We start from the raw sequence: 18,355 nt of genomic DNA on the forward strand, positions 1-18,355 counted from the left end.
CAAAACGTTTCGATAGCTTTACACCGCCTATTGATAAATGCTCTGAGTAGCCTGATAGCTGTGAAAAATTCTTGTTTCCTGTGGCATAAACCTCTAATATTAATTTGTCTTCACTCGGAGCATTCCGAAGCTATGGGGCAAATGAATGTTCTCACGCCTAATTTGTTCGCAAAAGAAAGTGCCCGCTAGCCGTGTTGGACGTACAATTCGCGAAGACCCCCAGCCAACGGCAACAAGAGCTTCTGAATGAAATGCCTTGGTAATTCGGCCGCCGATATCCACCATGCCGAGTACTGCGAAGATTCAGAATCATCCATGGAATTAACAATGGAGAATATATTACGGAATATAAACATGTTGGTTTAAAATTTTGCGTGAGCGAATCAAGTATGTGTACCACGACGCTTAACTTTGGTAAACGGGCCAGGGCACTAGGGAACGCGTGCTGAAAGCGACACGAAAGGCCGCGTTGACAGCGTACTCAAGTGTAGGGTAACAAAGCACGCGAAAAATAGCTGCCAGATAAAAGCTCGCAGAGATATGAGCGAGCAAACACTCGTCACGCAAAAGGATATTCGTATTATCCAAGTGATGGTAAATACGCGCTTTAAACACGGCACACATGAAGCACAATAACGCGCGTTTGAATTTTCAGACGTAATTGGCAGCCGTGTGACGCCGTGTTCATGCTAAACCGTGGTTGGGCGCACGTTCTTTTCCTGAGTACATGAACCTGTATACCGACTAACTCAGTATACCCTGCTGCATTAGTGTTCGTTGCTGAACTAGTTGATACATATTTCTAAATTTTAAATATAACAGAGCCAGGAAACGGGACAAGAATGCGAGACATACAAAAACCGTTTCCAGGCGCTGTTCATTTTTTTTTATTTATAGATACCCTGCTACTTATGATACTTTGTCAGTGACAGTTTTACCTCCTCCAGTGAAGCCGTCTTGTGTGAGCCAGCACTTTCGTAGAGCGCAGTCGGTATTAGCACAGCTTATTTGGAAGTTTCCGCCAAACTTTCACGTGGCGCCCAATACTAGCGCTTCGTTTAACTGTACGAACGAAGGATTGAGCTATCTCACTGAATGACGACCATTAGAACGTTTAGCATTCTCAGCCTACTTCGCACACTTTGCGTGCGGCTACTGCCCGCTACCCAGCCCCTTAAATGTCGCTCTTGCTCCCCAAGAAGAACAATAAATTACATGTCCGATGCTCGTTTTCGAACCCGGTTTCCTTAGTCACAGTGCAGCGACCCTGCGCAACTAGCAGCCCGACACTCTAACCACACCACGAGCTTACCCCTGGATATACCACTTAACTGCCTTTAATACTTCGCTACCAAGCACTCTCAGAAAAAAAAAAAAACCCAAATATAGCGGTTGTTTTTGTTTGCTCAAACAAACATATACGCAATGAAAGAGTCGGAATATATCACTGAACCTGCTTACATTACGAGAAGGTTGTAAAAAAAATGTTTTCGAAAGAAATTGAAGGTTTCCTTAACTGCAGCGTTTATAAAGAGTCAACCGCAGGGCTTCGAAATTGCAATGCTAGCTGAAAAATTTGCGCAGATCCCACGCACTGTAGGAACTGCTGTGACGACAAGCATTTTGCAAGTACTTGGCTATCTAGCACTGTTTGAGGTTCCGCAATACGACACCACGTGGATCCACATGTTTGTGCAAATTGAGAGGTTGTGTCTGTGGGTCGCGAGTGTAACGTACCCAGCAGCAGGCAGGCAGCCTGCTGCTTGTTACATGCGTGCTCGGCTCCGTGCTCCTCGCTGTCGCAGCGCTCTCGCTGCCCGCTGCTCGGTGACGTAAGCAGAACGTCGCCTCGAGGGGCGCGGCCTTGCGCTCACTGCAGCTTCCCAGTTTCGGTTTCGCGCGCTCTAATGGCAGAAATTAGTCATGCCACAGTTCCGCGGGTAATCGCATTTTCCCAGATCCGAAAGCTTATAGATCTTGTACGGAGAGTTCGCTTCAATTTTACAATTACGATGAGTGAGCTGAAACTGAAATTTTAAAAATTATTTATGGATTTCGGGTAATGAGCTGCTAATTACCACGTATCCTCCATCACGCCGTGGTCGCCACCACTGACGCCTTGTCTCCGAAAGAACCGTCCTCTTATTTGAAAGAAGATATATTCTTAAATACTACTTAGAGCCTTCGTAGAAGCACCCCGTATATATTGTTTGTGTGGCATCACCAGTCATGCAACATCTAAAGATGACTGAACCCGAAATCACATGTGCTGTGAAGGTAAACTTGTGTTTGCAGGTTTCACCACCGAACACCTATAATACTTGGAGAAGGGAAGCTGCACGTTTCACAGTGCAACGGAAATAAAGAGTAACGGTCGTGTCGTCAAACTAAAATATACGACCAGGAGATGATGCTGGCGAAATCAAAACTAATATCATGATGATTTCGTCGTGAGCGATAAGGCGGCTGCCGTAGAGGCTGGCCACGCTGCTCGCTCGTTGGTTTGGGGCGTTTTGTTACTGCTGTCGGGGCGCCGTTCGTGTGTATCGTACGCGAACATGACTACAGATGTTTTTATAATGTCGCCAAGTGACCGAGATGCCTCAACTGGCAAGAAAGAGAGAGATGAAGAGGAAGGGCAGAGAGGTTAGCCAGATATTAGTCTCCGGTATGCTACTAGTAAGCTTACATTGCAATGATGAATGAAGCAGTAACATTCCCACAATTTTCGCACAGGTCAGGTGGACTTAATGCGGTGAGTCACTGAGTTTACAACATACAGGAACAGAGATAGCTATCTATTAAATGGGATAGATAGCTGAAATTAAGCCAAGCTTTCTCATCCTGTTAGGCGTGCCGCTAAAGCAGCAAAAGCGAAGTTTCAGACAACGATATTTATGCTTAGCTACGTTCATACTGCAGTTGCGTACAGAACTGCTTGATATGTTTCATACGATACGTATGTTGTCCACGTAAGACGATTTCAGCTAGATTAAAAAACATAAACATAAAAAGTGCTCGGCAAAGATATAGTGTAAGCAAAATAAGCTCGGGCTGCAATGTCCCATTGCTTTCATAACACATTGGCGAGAGGCACTTAGTGTAGAAAAAAACGTTATGCTAAACGTTACAGCAGATATTGTCTGCTCTTGATATTTCTGCTGCCCATTTAGTGTTCAGGTGCGGCAGTAAACGCTTTGACACAAGCAGAGTACTGACAGGAAAGCAAAGAACGTTACGTAGATAGCAGTGCTTACAAGGACTTCTGCCTATATTGTGTGAAGAAAGAAGATCAAATAAAATCAAATTTAATCACATAAGCAAGGCCAATAAATACTCCCAGATCTTTGGAAAATGCAATTTACGGTTTCATGTTGAAAAACAATTTTCGGTTTATGTATGCAAACAAAGCAAAGAAGTTACAAGGAAATGAACACTTCAACTGAGCAACACTGCGGATTGGCTGAATGTTAAGCCAAAGTTACTCCGAATATATGTCAAAATCTTTTTGGCAGCCCACTGTGCTCAGGTTCGCCATCCACTATTTTGAAGAGAAAGACATTGTTTCCAGTGATTAGTCATGTTTAGGAAATGTGGAGTAGGCCGGTTGTGTGAGCTTGCCTTTTCTAGCTATCTCTTAGCTTACTGTACAGGGCTAGCCTAGTTATTGATTTCATGCTAACTGTAGATGAACCATGTAAGAGAGACTGCCACAGATTCCGTCAGCATGAAGTATCATTTGTTCAAAGTTGCATTGAGCGCTTCTGATTTTTACATTTTCATGTAACAAATTATCGCTGTGAGGGAACACGTGATACTTGGTGGTATTGCCCGTCAAGCTGATTTGCAAAGAGCAGATGACAGAGTTTGTGCATTAGCAAGTATGAGCTTGCGACCTTCTTTCTGTTCTGGTCGTCATGATTGTAATGACTGGAAAAGACACAAGTTGGGACTGAAGATGTTACTCCTTCGTTTGTCATAAAACGGCATTCAAAGCAAGTAAAATTGTATGTCAAATTTTAGCATTCCTGCTCGGTATGATACGAAACTGCAGACTGATGCGTTCCTGATGGACTCACACCTCTCTATCTGGTAAACTTACAAACATTTCATGGTGAGGCACATAGTTCAAGAGGACCTGTCGTCATTATGATGACCGTTGAACTTCTCATGGCTTCGCGTGGGCAGCTTGCAGGCCAATAATCTCAGGTTGTTCTGTTTTCCTGAAAAGAGAAATGAATAATGACAATCCCGCAAGCGAAAATATTGCAAGAAAGTTAGCTCAATGAATGAACAAATCATGGCTCTAGGCGAACTGTTCAGAAACATACCTTGCGAGGATGCTGGTCCTTGATGTTACTTTCAGCGGTGACACATTCACTGCTGACGTGTAAGTCCAGAGACATTAGAGTCCAAAGGGGGGAATAAATGAGAGCAGCGTCTTGGAAGCTGGAGTCGAAAGAGAAAAGACCCTCTATTACTATGGCGGAAGCGTGGGTGACTTTTAGATTCCTGTCTAAGAACAGTGCGCAAAACGCTCCATGACAGAAAAGCACACACATACACAACACTGTCTCGCGTGTGCATTTATTTCAATGGTGTCCTTGTTCGGGCTGTGCTTAGCCAAGCTTCGATTAGACAATTGTTTCTGCCAGACACTAGCGATAAACACAATCATTCTATTTTGTCTCAAATGCAAATGCAGAAATGTTATGCAGAAACAGCCAAAACTTATTATTTACGCTGTACTCCATCTAGGAATATTGTCAACATGACAAAGAGAGCAAGAACCTCGTTTGAATTTCCCTTTGAAGAGCAATAACTTTATAATTATAATTAGTTTTAACCTTTAGGAAATGATTACAGGGATCTGTTTTATCCGCCTCGCAAGCAAAGAAATTAAAAGTTGAAAATACGAATCACTGCCTTTTTAACTCACTGGTGCACACGCACCAGCGACTGCAGAATGAATCCGCTTTCGTGGGCGACCTCGAACCAGTTTCAGCTCGGTTGCAGCGATGAATTTGCGCGCTTGTTAGCGCATTTTTTAAGCAACACGTTAACACTGCCACACGCGGCAGATCACTAACGACGGAAGCCGCGCCCTCGTTATGCTAGAGAAATTTATTTATTTATTTATTTATTTATTTATTTATTTATTTACAATACTGTCAATACCGATAGGGATTATTACAGTAGTTGGCACATTGTTATCAAGAAAGTACAATATGAGCAAGATAACACTGAACAAAAAAGTTAGCATAGAAAAACATGACACTTACATTCACTGAATAACATATCGGTCTTCACAGAGCTGCTCTTACACAAAAAAAACTTAGTTGTGAACGCGACTGTTTCTTTTAAATTATTTTTAAATGTTTCTAAAGTGGGCTGGGCAGTAAAAGCAGGGTTTAAGCAGTTCCACTGTCACACGGCTCGCGGAAAGAATGAAAAGAGGAAAGTATTGGGGTGTTGTTACAAAAAAATTCTTCTAGCGTGAAAGCGTGCTATGTCGAGTCGGTCTGGCGTGTTTGTACTTTACAAAGGCGGCGGGATCCAACTTTGGCGCACTGTGTAATACTAAGTATAGCAACTTTAATCGTTGTACGTTAGCTTGAATTTTTAGGGTAGCGAGGCCTGCGCGAGAAAGAAGTTTGGTTGGTGAACCTGTGCGTTTAAAATGATTACAGATAAATCGCGCAGCTTTCCTTTGTGTGCGTTCGAGCGTTTGAATATGATTTTTGGTATGTGTAAACCATACTATGGTGTCATATTCGAGTGCCGGTCGGATAAGGCTGACGTAAGTAAGCTGCTTTGTTTGGCTGGTGAAATGCGATATGGTGCGTTTGAGGTATAACAGTTTGTTTAGGGATTTTTCAGCTACGTAATTTATGTGCGCATTCCAGCTGATGTCGGATGAGATTATTACGCCTAAGTATTTGCACTGGGTGACGCTTTGCAGAACAGTGCTGTCGAAACCATACGCGAACTGCAGACTTGATGTTTTGTTTGTGACCGACATGCAGACAGCTTTGTCGGTATATATCACCATTTGCCTGTTTGCACACCACTGCACTACCTTATTTAGGGAATTGTTCAGTTTTGCTTGATCTTCGTGGTTACTCACAGTATAATAAAGAATGCAGTCGTCTGCAAACAGGCGAATGGTGAGGTCGACTTGGTTTGTTATATCATCTACGTACAATAAGAACAGAAGTGTGGCCGGAACACAGCCCTAGGGAACGCCGGACAAAGCAGAACAGCATCGGAAAGGTGATCATTGTATTCTATGTATTGGGAATGTTTTGAGAGAAAGTCATTGATCCAACGAACAAGAGGGCGTTGCCAAGCAGGCAGTTAAGATTGTGAAGCAATTTAACATGCGAAACACGATCAAACGCTTTAGAGAAATCTATAAAGATTATGTCCGCCTGTAGTTGCTCAATAATGTTTTGAGTTAAGTCGTGAAGGGTTTCCACGAGTTGGGTGACTGTTCATAAACTGTTCCGAAAACCGTGCTGGTTTTAATGGATCAATTTGTTTGATTCCGTGAATTCTGTCGTTTCAAGATTATGTGATTTAGTATTTTGCAGCACGTGCATGGTAAAGAAATTGGCCGGTGGTTAGACAGGCGAGAAGTGTCCCCGGATTTTGGCATGGGAATTATTTTTGCAACCTTCCACTCAGCAGGAAGGTGGCTCTCACAGAGTGACATTAAGAAAACTAAATGAAGAAACTTGCTTACTGATTCTGCGTACCTTTTCAAGAAACTGTTCAGGATTTGATTTGGACCATTGCTTTTCTTTTCATCTAAATTCAACAAGAGAGGTAATATGATATCTAATGCAGCTGCGAATCGGGCGCACAATAACGTAGAAACAACCAATCTTCCGCTATTGTGTAGTAAACTCGGTCTGATCCTGAGACAGATTTCCTGTCGTCTCAGCAAAACTACTTGGTTTGACCAGCAATCTGTGAACTCGGAGTTATACTTTATAGACCCATGTACAAACCTATTAATGCCGGAGAATCTAAGAGAACACAGAAAACTTGAAACATTGATGCACCGCCTGCTGCTTGGTACTGCATTTATGAGTCAATTCTTATATAGGATAAAACGTGCCTCTAATCCGCAGTGTTCTTGTGGCCATCTAGACGAAGATGTGTATCATCTCCTCCTCGAGTGCACTAAATACAATCCACAACGAAGGGTTTTGCAAGCAAATTGGTTGTTTTTAGACAGAAGACCACTCACTCCAAAAAATATACTTGGTCCATGGCTAACTGCGTGCCTTCAGAAAAGAGCTCTTCTTGCTTTGAAAAAGCTTTTCGCGGACACCAACTTTTGGGGGAAATATAAAGTTTCAGGTGATCCGAGTAAGTAAGGTAAAGGAGTGATACGGGTGTTGTTCTGGGTTAAAGATTGTTTTATGTAGTGATTCTGATTTTTACGCATTGTGTGATTATATTCGGTGCCTGCAGTGTAATTACATGGTTTTTGTGTTTGGCTATTCACAATATTTGTATTTATATAAGGCATTGTGTACTGGAACCCATGCACAACATTTCGCGATTCATGTATTTGTTAGACTGTATAGCTTTTATACATCTGGTGCACTATTGAGTGCCATATTTTGTCATAATTCTCCCTAATTACGCAAATTTGTTTCATTTGCTAAGTAACAAGGAGTAGCTGGTGCCGCCATAAGGGCGCCAACCTCTCCCAATATTTATTCCAATAAATAAAGAGGCGAGCGAGATGCGCCTGATCGTGTCCAGACGTGCAACCAATACACGGGTACAAACATTCGTCGAGCGTGGTACACCGCAGGCCTAGAGGGTGGTATTCCCTCTATAGCTACATGCACGACGTACTGAAAGCGGGAAGCTGAAGTGTATCGCCGCAACCGCAACACGCATACGACGGACTGGCTACACGTCCTTGTCTGTATAAACGTTCGCACACGTACACACAGCCAACCCTTAGGTGAGTAGTTGCGGTGATCCGGTAATCCCTGCGGTGATCGATTCCGGTGATCCCCACGTATGAAGGTAGCCATTAATTGGGCAACGAGAGTTATCACACGGCATGAAATTTTCTTTGCAGAGTCAGTTATGCTGCACACAAATGGATAATCAATCTGACTGCAACCTGCTAAGGAAAGTGCAGGAGTCCGTAACGATGGCAATCTTCGGGGCGGGTAATTCCTCTTGCCCGTATTGCAGTACAACATTAATCGCTGTAAGCTCCGCACTTGTTCACGAAGCTGGATGGGGTATATGAAACATGTCGTACTTCAGTTGAAGGGCAGTAAAAAGCTCCAGAGTCACTTTGACCATCGCTGTTTACAAATGCATCCATAAATAGTTGAAGGTAATCTGAAAATTTTTCGAACATCTGAGACTGAGCCAAAACAAAAAGAAATATTGCCGAAACAGGCATTTCAGACTTTTTTTTTATGTCAGGGATTGTGAGGTAAATAGGGAATACGTATTTGGTGACATCCTTCGGAGGCGGAGGTGTTACTGAATCAGCATGTTAAGAAATGGCAGCAATGTTCATAAATAATGACGCCATTTTTTTTTTCTCGACAGTTGAAACAACTGTTTTCTCTCTATCTCTCTCTCCACCCCCCATGTGAGAAAACGAGCGGTGAATAAGATGATCAAGGAGTGAGCGACCATTCGATGAGGGGCGCAGACGCTCCGTATGATGTAGAGCTCTCAGGTCTGCTTGCAGCCTCAGGGGTAACTGATCCGCTTCAATGAGTAATGCAACAAATTGCGCCTCACGAGGTAAGCCAAGGATTAACAGTAAGCAAACGCGATGATTTCGTTCCATTTCGGCCATCAAACTAGGTGGTGCATTCAGGACTGGGGACACATACATCATGCCTGAGAGTATAGGTGACTGGTACACCTGCAGAGCCGTTGTTTGGTTGCAGCCAGCCCCTCTGCGGGTCAAGGCGGCCACATACTTAGGAGAAAATGCGATTTGTGCCATACAAGTTTAACGGCAGGACGCCAGGAGATGCGTTCATACACCATTAAGATAAAATAACGATGTTGTCGCACCCCGCTTATCGACGTTTCGTCAAGGTACAGGCGGCTCATTGTTCGATGACCGCGTTATTTAGGGTGATATGCTATTGCAGCCAACTTAACAAGTGATATGTGCCGCCCAATTTTGCACAAGTACTCCGAAGTCGCGTTCAGAGCTCTTTGCAAGCTTGCGCAAAGCCGCGGACCAAGTTGCGAAGAGCCGCCTATCCACAAAGCAATGTCATTTGCATCGATAGCTATGCTCACAGAGGAGTTATTGTTCCGAGGCAAGAGACTTGGAAGCGCGGCGGGTAAGGTGTTAAACAGAAGCCGCGATAAAACGCTGCCGTGTAGCACACCATACTTCATAGTGCGGGATTCACTTCTTATTCGTCCGGCACGAGCTTTCATCCGGCGCTCCGATAGAAAATTGTGCACAAAACGGAGCAGACGGTAAGAAATTGCCGCTGTCAATTGCAAGAGCGACAATAATCACCTTGTGCGAAAGCGAGTTGAAAGCTTGCTGTATGTCTCGGAGGAGCATGTAGGCGGAGTGCTTCTTTCCTCTAGCAAATTCAAGCGCTCAGACACGGTATGAAAAGCTATCCACAGCTGAACGGCGATGACGAAATCCAATCATGACATCAGGGAAAAACTTCATCTTCTCAAGCCTGACATCTTGGACAAACAGGGCAATTCGTTCCATTAATTTGATGACATTTGAAGGTAGGGATGTTGGCCGGTAGGACATGAAACGCCTTGAAGATCGTCCGGGCTTTAATATAGGTATTACCACGGACGATTTTCATTCACCAGGAATTACGCTGGTTCTCCATACTTCAATATACTCGTCTAACATACGGTCATGAAAACTTCTCTTAATGTTCCGCAATGCTTGATACGTCACAGCGTCTCCACCTGGGACAGTGCCGCGTTCGGAGATGCTGAGCACGTGTCGGAGCTCCTCAAGAGTAAAATTTGTTTCGTCATTGAGGCAGGCTGGACCGTAGGAAGTTGTTACCGCCGTCAACGAAGGAAGCTGACCATTTGTGGTGTCACTTGGTACAGGAGAGACAAAAAAGTCTGCAAATGCCTCCGCTAGAAATTCGGTGGCTGGCCAGTCGCAATGCGGAATACAGCTGTAGGATTCTTGCAGATTTCGGGAGTGCGGAGAGCCTTCAGTAGGCGTCATACACTTCGAAAACCATTTGAGTAGGAAGCGAACTACATAAGGCTGCCGAATTCTTGCGACAAAGTTGTTTTTTATGCCACCGGATGGTTGCATCAATGCGATTACACATGGACCAGTCAGTGCATCGTTTAGGGCGCTGTGCCCGTATAAAAGCGGCGTCGACATGCGCGGAGCCCCAAAAGATCAGGGATTGGTTTGTCGATACTCCGCAGTCGTTGTACTGTAGCTTCTCGTAAGCACTCACTCACCAGTTTCAACAGTCTGTCTTAGTACAGGTGCAGATGGTGCCTCTAAGATGAGCTGACGGACCTTGTCCCAATTTGTCACTGCAGAGACGACAGTCAGGGAGCCCGCGGTATGTGTTTGTGTTTACCAAATGGGTAGGTGATCTGATCCCCATGGTTCAGCTTCGCATGACCAGGTTAAGCACACATCTTACGTTGATATCGTAAGGCCTATGGTGGAATGCTCCTTTCCTCTATCTGGAAATGTGGGTGAACCGTCATTAAGTATTTGCAGATAATTCTTGATAATCAGCTCGTTAGTCTCAGCCCCACGATTGTCTTGGGGACGGCTACGCTATCGCGGATGGAGGGTATTAAAATCTCCGCATAACACAAACGATGCACCACACCGAAACATTATGCATGTAAGCAGTGAGGTATCTGAAGAACGTTAGGGCCGGTTGTATATGCTTTACACCGTCGCAGTCACACCTTTGAGGCTCACAGTGACACCTGTACACCAAAACTCATCATGGCAGATGTCGTTTGTGTCAAGAACTGCGAAATCCAAGTCAGCACCAAGTATGCGCCACGTGCACACACTGGAAAGAGCCACAAGTTCCGCGCATCGAGTGTTACTGTGGACACCCACGAAGCCTGGCAGTCGATATTCTTTTTCCCTTACGTTAGTTTCCTGAAACGCTATAACACCTGATAGAGTCTTCATAGCCATTAGTCGAAGAGCTGGATCAGCGGACCGTGGTCGCAGCGACCTGACATTCCACTGCAGCCCAAAGGGCCGAGGCTGCAGACCACTCTTAAGTTAAAACGTCCGGTGAAGGCCGTCAAGGACTGGCACGCCGGCCTCCAAAAGTTGTTCTGCTGCTGACGCTGCTGGTGTCTGACGACCGGTGATTAGAGATTTGATGACGTCGACAAGCATCTTCAGAAGATTGACAAGTTGCACATCATCGTTGGCTGAGACCAGTTTAGGTACTGTGTTTGCAGTGCTATCCAGTGTGCTCGCTGTCCTTGTAGATACTTGTTCCGACGATTTCGATGGCGACGCTGGCCACCATGACTGTGAGAGTTAGAAGGTCCGCCCCCTTCTTTTCGACGCATTGTGTCTTTGTCATTATTTGAACGATCTACTTTTTTAGTCGCTGGAGCAGTACTACAGCGACGCGTTCTTAATTCCCCTTCAGCCTTCTTTTAGGGTTTCTCTTTTAGTGCCTTTAGTTCAACCTTCAACGAGGGGCATGCTTTATCCATTGCGAAATTTTCGCCATTACACTAAGGGCCTTAAATCTCAGGGATGTCTTAATACCTTTACCCAACTAATAAAGCACGGAGTTTTATAACAGAAGTCAAATAAAAACAATGACCAACTTATTTTCTAAAAAATATGACACAGTAACTATGTTTATTGGTTATCTTTCCGCGTTTAATTATCCTTTCCCTTCCCCTATAGTGCAGGGTAGGAAACCGGAGGCTTTACCTCTGGTTAACCTACCTGGCTTTCTCTCATTTGCACCTCTCTTTCACCCTCTTCCATAGAGGTATGTACATCCGCAGATCACATATTTACTTAAATGGCACATTTAATCCAATCGAATATTTAATCCATCACATATAAATATACGAATTAAACTGTCCGACTAAGTTACAGTTTCTCCACTTACACGCTTCAGGCTCGAAAGCACCGCGGTCCATTTTCACCCTCTGTTTCGATCGCTGGAATTTGAGAGTGTGCAGGGCCTGGTTTCACTCCGGACGAAGTCAGTTTGTCATCGGTGTAGGGGCGTTACATATTTCAACGACGAGCCTGGCCAGCCCTTGGCAGGAAAAACGTTAAAGATCTGTTCTACAAGCGAACGGTTTTAGACACTTGGCACGTAAGCCGCGTCGCGTAGCAGCAATTTACTGATAAAAATGAGCACATGCGCTCTCCTGGCCCGGAACGAAAATTAGTTTTGCCCCTGAAAAAACTATGTAATCACACCGTAGTTCATTCAAAGTCAGATATGCTGAAAATGAATTCTGCAGTGTCAGCTGGACAAAACTTGCTGCGTTCTAGAGGCCACGTTTAGGCAAGTCTTTTTTGTTGCTTCAGAACGTGTGGAATCTAAATAAAGGTGCCTTCAGCAATACTGAGTGCTTCTACATTGCTTGAAAGGTAATCAGAATAACGTGGACGGTCATCGTGAGATGGTTTCTCCCAAGATGTTTTAACTTATGTAATTATTTATTCGTTCAGTAGTCTATGAATGAGCCAAATGACTTTGTGGAAAACCTTAAAACCACAAAGAAGAAAAAGAAAGTAAGGTCAACTACGTGCACATTCTTTTTGCTACCATGCACTGGAAAAATAGGATCAAGAGAATGAACAAAAATAAATGAACTGAGCTCACTTCCGGAGTTGTATACTATGTCTACAAACAGCGATGCGTCCTAGGCCTCTATACATCTACATGCGCTGTTAAATGTCAAACGCCCTGTGTATATCATTTCATTTATCATCGCAACCACCTGGTGTCACATGCTCTACGTGACGCCAGACAAACCTCTCCAGTTTTCATTACAGTACTCCTCTCTTTGAACTAGATCACTTTTAACAAGCACATCGCCGCCACGCGGCTTAGTGTCCGATCGAGTCAAGATCGTCGTGTGTAAACTCTTAACCCTTCACCAAGTGCACGGCTGCCAAACGAACGTGCGTCTGGTTGAACGCCCTGCCCTTACTTTATTATTTCTTTCTCCCTCTCTATTTCTGTCCTTGCGACAGATACAGGGTGCACATTCTTAAGCTTACATTGCAGAGCCAGAACTCGTGGACGCACGACAATGATGGACTGGTTCACGCTGGCGGGCAGCCTGCTGGCGGCGTCTCTGCTTTACCTGGTCATGCGGAGTTGGCTACGCGGCAGGAGCATGCCACGTGGCACACGTCTGCCACCAGGTCCGCCCGGTCGACCACTCGTGGGCCACGTGCAGTTCACGCGCAAGGACTTCCACTGCAACCAGGCGATGAAGTGGGCCAAGCAGTACGGACCCGTTTACAGGTGCGCTCGCGTCACTTCCGTCAAATGACTGCCTTGCGTCGATAGCTCTTCATTATAATGTCGCGTGTGCAGCCTCCCAGATATTGTTAGGATGGTAGATATGCGGACCCTTCCGGTGCATTTCCACCGTCGTTGTCAGCGCCGCTTTCACCACAGCCCTGATGCTTCGTATAAAGTTCATGTGCTATAATATCGCCGCCGCGCACCGCATGCGGTGGGTGCGAGTGAACGCGTACGAGGGCAAGCCGAGAAGGATGGTGGCTCGACCTCGCGCGCACAAGAAAGGAGGGCGGGGAGGCAGCGCGCGGTCTTCAATTGTGCGCAAGACGTCGAGGGGAGGAGTGGAGGACATTCTACTCTGGCGGCGGCTCAGCGCGGCCGCGTGGGCCCGATTTTCTAAGCGATCTGGGGTGGGTACCGAGTCTAGGTGCGCCGAAGGCTGATGGCTTCGTGCGCGCTGTGATATATTCGCTTTGTAAACGTTGAAGGAAGAGGTAGCATGAAGGTCAATTTTCTGGCTGCTGTTGTCGCTCTTCCTCACGCCTGCGTTTTAACAGCGAGGGTCTGCGGTCGTCGAGTGAGATATACTCGTGTTAGCCCGTGCGCGTGACATCATGCTTGTTAATTTAGTTAGTAAGCAACTCTTTACGAGCTTATGCGGCGCTATAAAGCTACTATCTTTACTTCGTATAGATCTCTAGCAACTTGCTATCACAATAGATGCGTCACTTTCCAGGTGAAACTACGATATATTTAATAACATCGACCAAGCGTCGACCGCACGGCATGTCAGCCTCCTCCTCCTAAGAGGAGTGGCGGGATCGAAGATTTCGCGGGCACACGCGCAAAGCTTACTACAGCTCGAGCGTCGTCTGCTATACGCTGTTAAATTCAGGAGGATACACGCCCTACTAGAGTTATCTCCGGAGTCCTGTTTACAAAAAAAACGGTGTAATGCAGAATACATGCAAGACTAAGATGTGTCATCTGCGATGCGCTTTCCACTTTCGTAGTCTGTGTACGCGCATTCGCCATAGAGCTAAGATGGAAAAAAAATCTGGGTGATATGTCAGCACCTGATGTGAATTGCCTGATTGTGAATCATAAGGCCTCACAGATATGAAAGGGAGGGCATGTGCGCTCCTGAAGAGAAGAGCGCCGCAAACAATGCTTGTTCGCAATGTTGCCGAGCTTGTTGCTTCTCGACGTTATGAGTTACTAAAATGTCGTGCGGTCGGCGATCACGCGATATTATTTAAAATCTAGGAAGCTGTACAATGTGTAGCTTTCTTTTGCGGTCGTTTTTAACCGTCTGATCACTCCTGGATCATTCCCCGCCAGACGCACCAGACATTGCCCTCGACGTTCTCCAAAATTGCTCGAAAGAGCATGATGGATCTCGCTATAGTGGCAAATGCATCCGTAGCGTAGTGAGAGCCGAAACATTTTTGTCCAGTTTCTGGACGCCGCTTTGTTCTCACTGATGTGTTTTCGTGGATGAGTGCACAAACTACAGAAATCAGTGGACGAATTGATAGCCGCCGACGTAGCAAAATTGGTACCACAACGGACGCCTCATGTGGAGTTTGTTGGTTCAGCTCCCATCGGCAGCAAGTTATCTTTTCGTGCACTTTCATTTCCATTGGCTGCATTATTTTCTACTCGTTAAAGAATCATAGGTGACAGAATACACTCACTCAAGTACAACGTAGTCGTGGTGTCGTTAAGAAGTAGCGGTTTCTTAAAAAAAAGAAAACCTAAGGCTCTGTGCGTAAACTTTGACTGAAAAGATCTTGCGATAACACGTTTTTGTCTCTTTAACAAATGGTGTCACTGACATGCATGGTCTTGGGCACCGCACCAGTGCACACGTTGGCGTACGTGCGCAAGAGGAAAACATGCTGTGAGATTTGAGCGAAATCGTGCGATTCCTAAGCGTAGAACTTTCTGTTGAAGTTGCCAGGCTAAAAACACAGAAAGTTGCGTCTATACACGCGCAGCATCATGAGTCTTCGGGTAATCAATGTAACGGCGTTCGTCCTTCGTTAATTATTCGCAAGTCTGGTGATCTCGATTTGTATAGTTCTCAAGAGCACCGTCTTTGCCTTCTTGCAGAATAAGCACCGGTTCGGCAGACATGGTGATACTGAACGACTTCCCGTCAATAAAAAAGTTTCTCACGAAAAAAGAGGTCCTGTACCGTCCCCAGAACTGGCTTTTCAGGGGAGAAATATATGGAGGTAAGAGCGGCGCCACCTTGCCTTAGTATCCGAACTTCAAATCGAAGCTTTCTTCCCCTCTTGCTCTTAGTTTGGTGGGAGTTCAGAACCATTTCATGCAGCTATCGACTGGCTGCGAACGCACTCCATTCTCTCCAAACATCCTGCACCCTTTAAGCGCCATTAACTCACATTAAAATCGAATCAGCCTCGGTCAACTGGGGCGTTTCATTGAAGGTGTTGCGCTACATTTGCTCATAGTACGCACGGGATTCGTGAGATGTTTTTAACAAGAAGCGATATGAAGGCTCGAAAAATTGTCAGCTCGGGGTCTTGCAACTGTAACAAGCGCAGTCCCATAACCTAAACAACTCAGAACACGCGCTGTGTGCAACAATCCAATCCGAAAAACGCTGTTGACATCATCAGGCGTATATAAAAAAAAGGCTGCAGAATACCTTTCCTCTCTGTCGTAAATGGCACCCCTTCAGAAGATTCAGACTGCTGCAGAGCAAGACCGAAAGAAACGACCCCAAACATAGACAGGTTGTAGTAAGTAAATTAAGAAACCTGCTGTGCACAGTGTACAGTGCTCAGCGATCCGAACTCGATAGTCGGAGTGCATGGTCGCCGGCCCTTTTTGCGCCACTGATGGGCACTGGCGGCACCTAGCACAATGAAAGAGAGAGTCATTGCTACTCATTATGTCTGCATTTGGTCTTCCAGCAATCATCGTGCGCTCTTCGGTGCCGCAAAAAGGGCCGGACATCATTTTCATTTACTGTTGTCTAAAACTAAGAAAGCTTTCCTTATATGGACAGACATATCGGGGATGTGCTCTGCCTGATCTTTTGCTTAAGTACCTCTTTCCACACCTCTTTACAGTATGCCCCTAAATTCAACCCCTGTTGAAAAAGCATCCCCCTAGGATGCCCTATGGTACGACCAACACATGACGGAGTTTCCGGTAGTCACGGGAACTCGCCTTGTAAGCGGAACAGCCAACCTTACGACCATACCAACTTTGTTGCGACCTCAGTAAAACAGACTTGACTGCAGGAATTCCTGTCTTAACACCAGCAGTACGTTACAGAATAGAACAAGATATTTTATGTTGTGTGTCGTGACCTTTTTGACCAGGGGTGGCGACGATGAATGGCGATACCTGGATGGACAACAGAAGGTTCTGCTTACATGTCTTGCGCGATCTGGGATTCGGCAAGACCTCCATGGAGGAACACGTCAAGGCAAGCACCGAGCATGTTCAATTCGGTTATTCGCGTAGCGATATATTTGCAGTCTTCAGTGTTAACTACATCGTCATGGCAAAACGAACTTTGGAATTATACGCTGCCCCGATGCATATATGAGCTGCTGATAGAGCATGGCAATTTGCATAAATTGCCTGTTACTGCCCCCTCTCACTTCGCATGGCAATGGGTACTGCGGAAAGGAATTTAGCTATGATATATTCACAGTTGTGATTACGTTTTTCCCCACCTTTACGGAAACATGGATGGCACCTGTCTCATAGAGGTATATTGTTATTGTGCCTGTTTTGTCTTTTCGAAGTATAGTTGGGAGTCCGCGCTCGTCCTGTTTACGGGCCCATTAGTGTTGCCCTGTCTATATTTAAAGAACGAACCAACTTGCCCAAACCAAAGATTTATTTTAGCAGTAACAATATTGTTGCGCAGCGCCAGCCGACTAGTGGAAACGACGAATGGCTCGCTAGCGCCAGCTGTTTGGCCGACTAGCCCTGAACGGACAGCGCAATATGGCACATGGCTGACCAGGCCTATGCCACTACGGCAAGACGGAACAAGCCCGGTTACTGACTAGCGTTAGAAAACGCAGGGCATTTACCTATAGACGACTATAGGTAAATATGACATATGGCTAACCAGCTCTCCAATGGGGCAGCTTAGCACAATCTATGTGGCTGACTAGCGCTGGATGACTAGCGCAATGCAGTCATTCATGGTCCGTCATGCGTTGTCTTGCCTCCTGTCTGTCCCGTCCCTAAGCCAAGGCTGTGCACTACAACACAGGATCGTTTTCATGCGTAAACATTCTTTGGCGGGTACCCCGGCAAACTATGCCTGTCAGACGAAAAGTGTAATGCCTTGTACCTGCACAAAAATACGCAAGTTCTGAAGACAATAAATTGTTATAACACTGCAAATGTAGATGACTGGTAGCTTTCTAAGTCAAGGAACAATTGAAATAATAATAATATTTTTGGTTTTACGTGCCAAAACCACTTTCTGATTATGAGGCACGCCGTAGTGGAGGACTCCGGAAATTTCGACCACCTGGGGTTCTTTAACGTGCACCGAAATCTAAGCACACGGGTGTTTTCGCATTTCGCCCCCATCGATATGCGGCCGCCGTGGCCGGGATTCGATCCCGCGACCTCGTGCTCAGCAGCCCAACACCATAGCCACTGAGCAACCACGGCGGGTACAATTGAAACCAAAAAAAGATAAACGCTGGGGGCAAAATCTATGCACGAAGGCAAGCTTTCTGGTAGAAACGTGGCCTCTTGCATAGGCTCATCTTCTGTTATTCTTTCGCACTTCTGATATTTCAGTCTGAGAAGATTTAACATAAAAG

At 45.5% G+C, this 18,355-nt stretch overlaps 1 protein-coding gene across 2 annotated transcripts in view; it reads left to right on the forward strand.

Moving 5' to 3' along the window:
* LOC142579102 (cytochrome P450 2A9-like) overlaps positions 1-18,355 on the forward strand; it is a 51,306-nt gene that overhangs the window by 11,906 nt on the left and 21,045 nt on the right. For both annotated transcript variants that reach the window (XM_075688973.1, XM_075688974.1), the window contains exons 2-4: positions 13,278-13,520; positions 15,636-15,760; positions 16,880-16,986. In XM_075688973.1, the coding sequence (XP_075545088.1) occupies positions 13,303-13,520; positions 15,636-15,760; positions 16,880-16,986 (450 nt within the window). In that variant the 5' untranslated portion in view covers positions 13,278-13,302. The remainder of the gene's footprint in view (positions 1-13,277; positions 13,521-15,635; positions 15,761-16,879; positions 16,987-18,355) is intronic.

This window comes from Dermacentor variabilis, chromosome 4, assembly GCF_050947875.1.
Source record: "Dermacentor variabilis isolate Ectoservices chromosome 4, ASM5094787v1, whole genome shotgun sequence".
Taxonomy (NCBI): Eukaryota; Metazoa; Arthropoda; class Arachnida; order Ixodida; family Ixodidae; genus Dermacentor; species Dermacentor variabilis.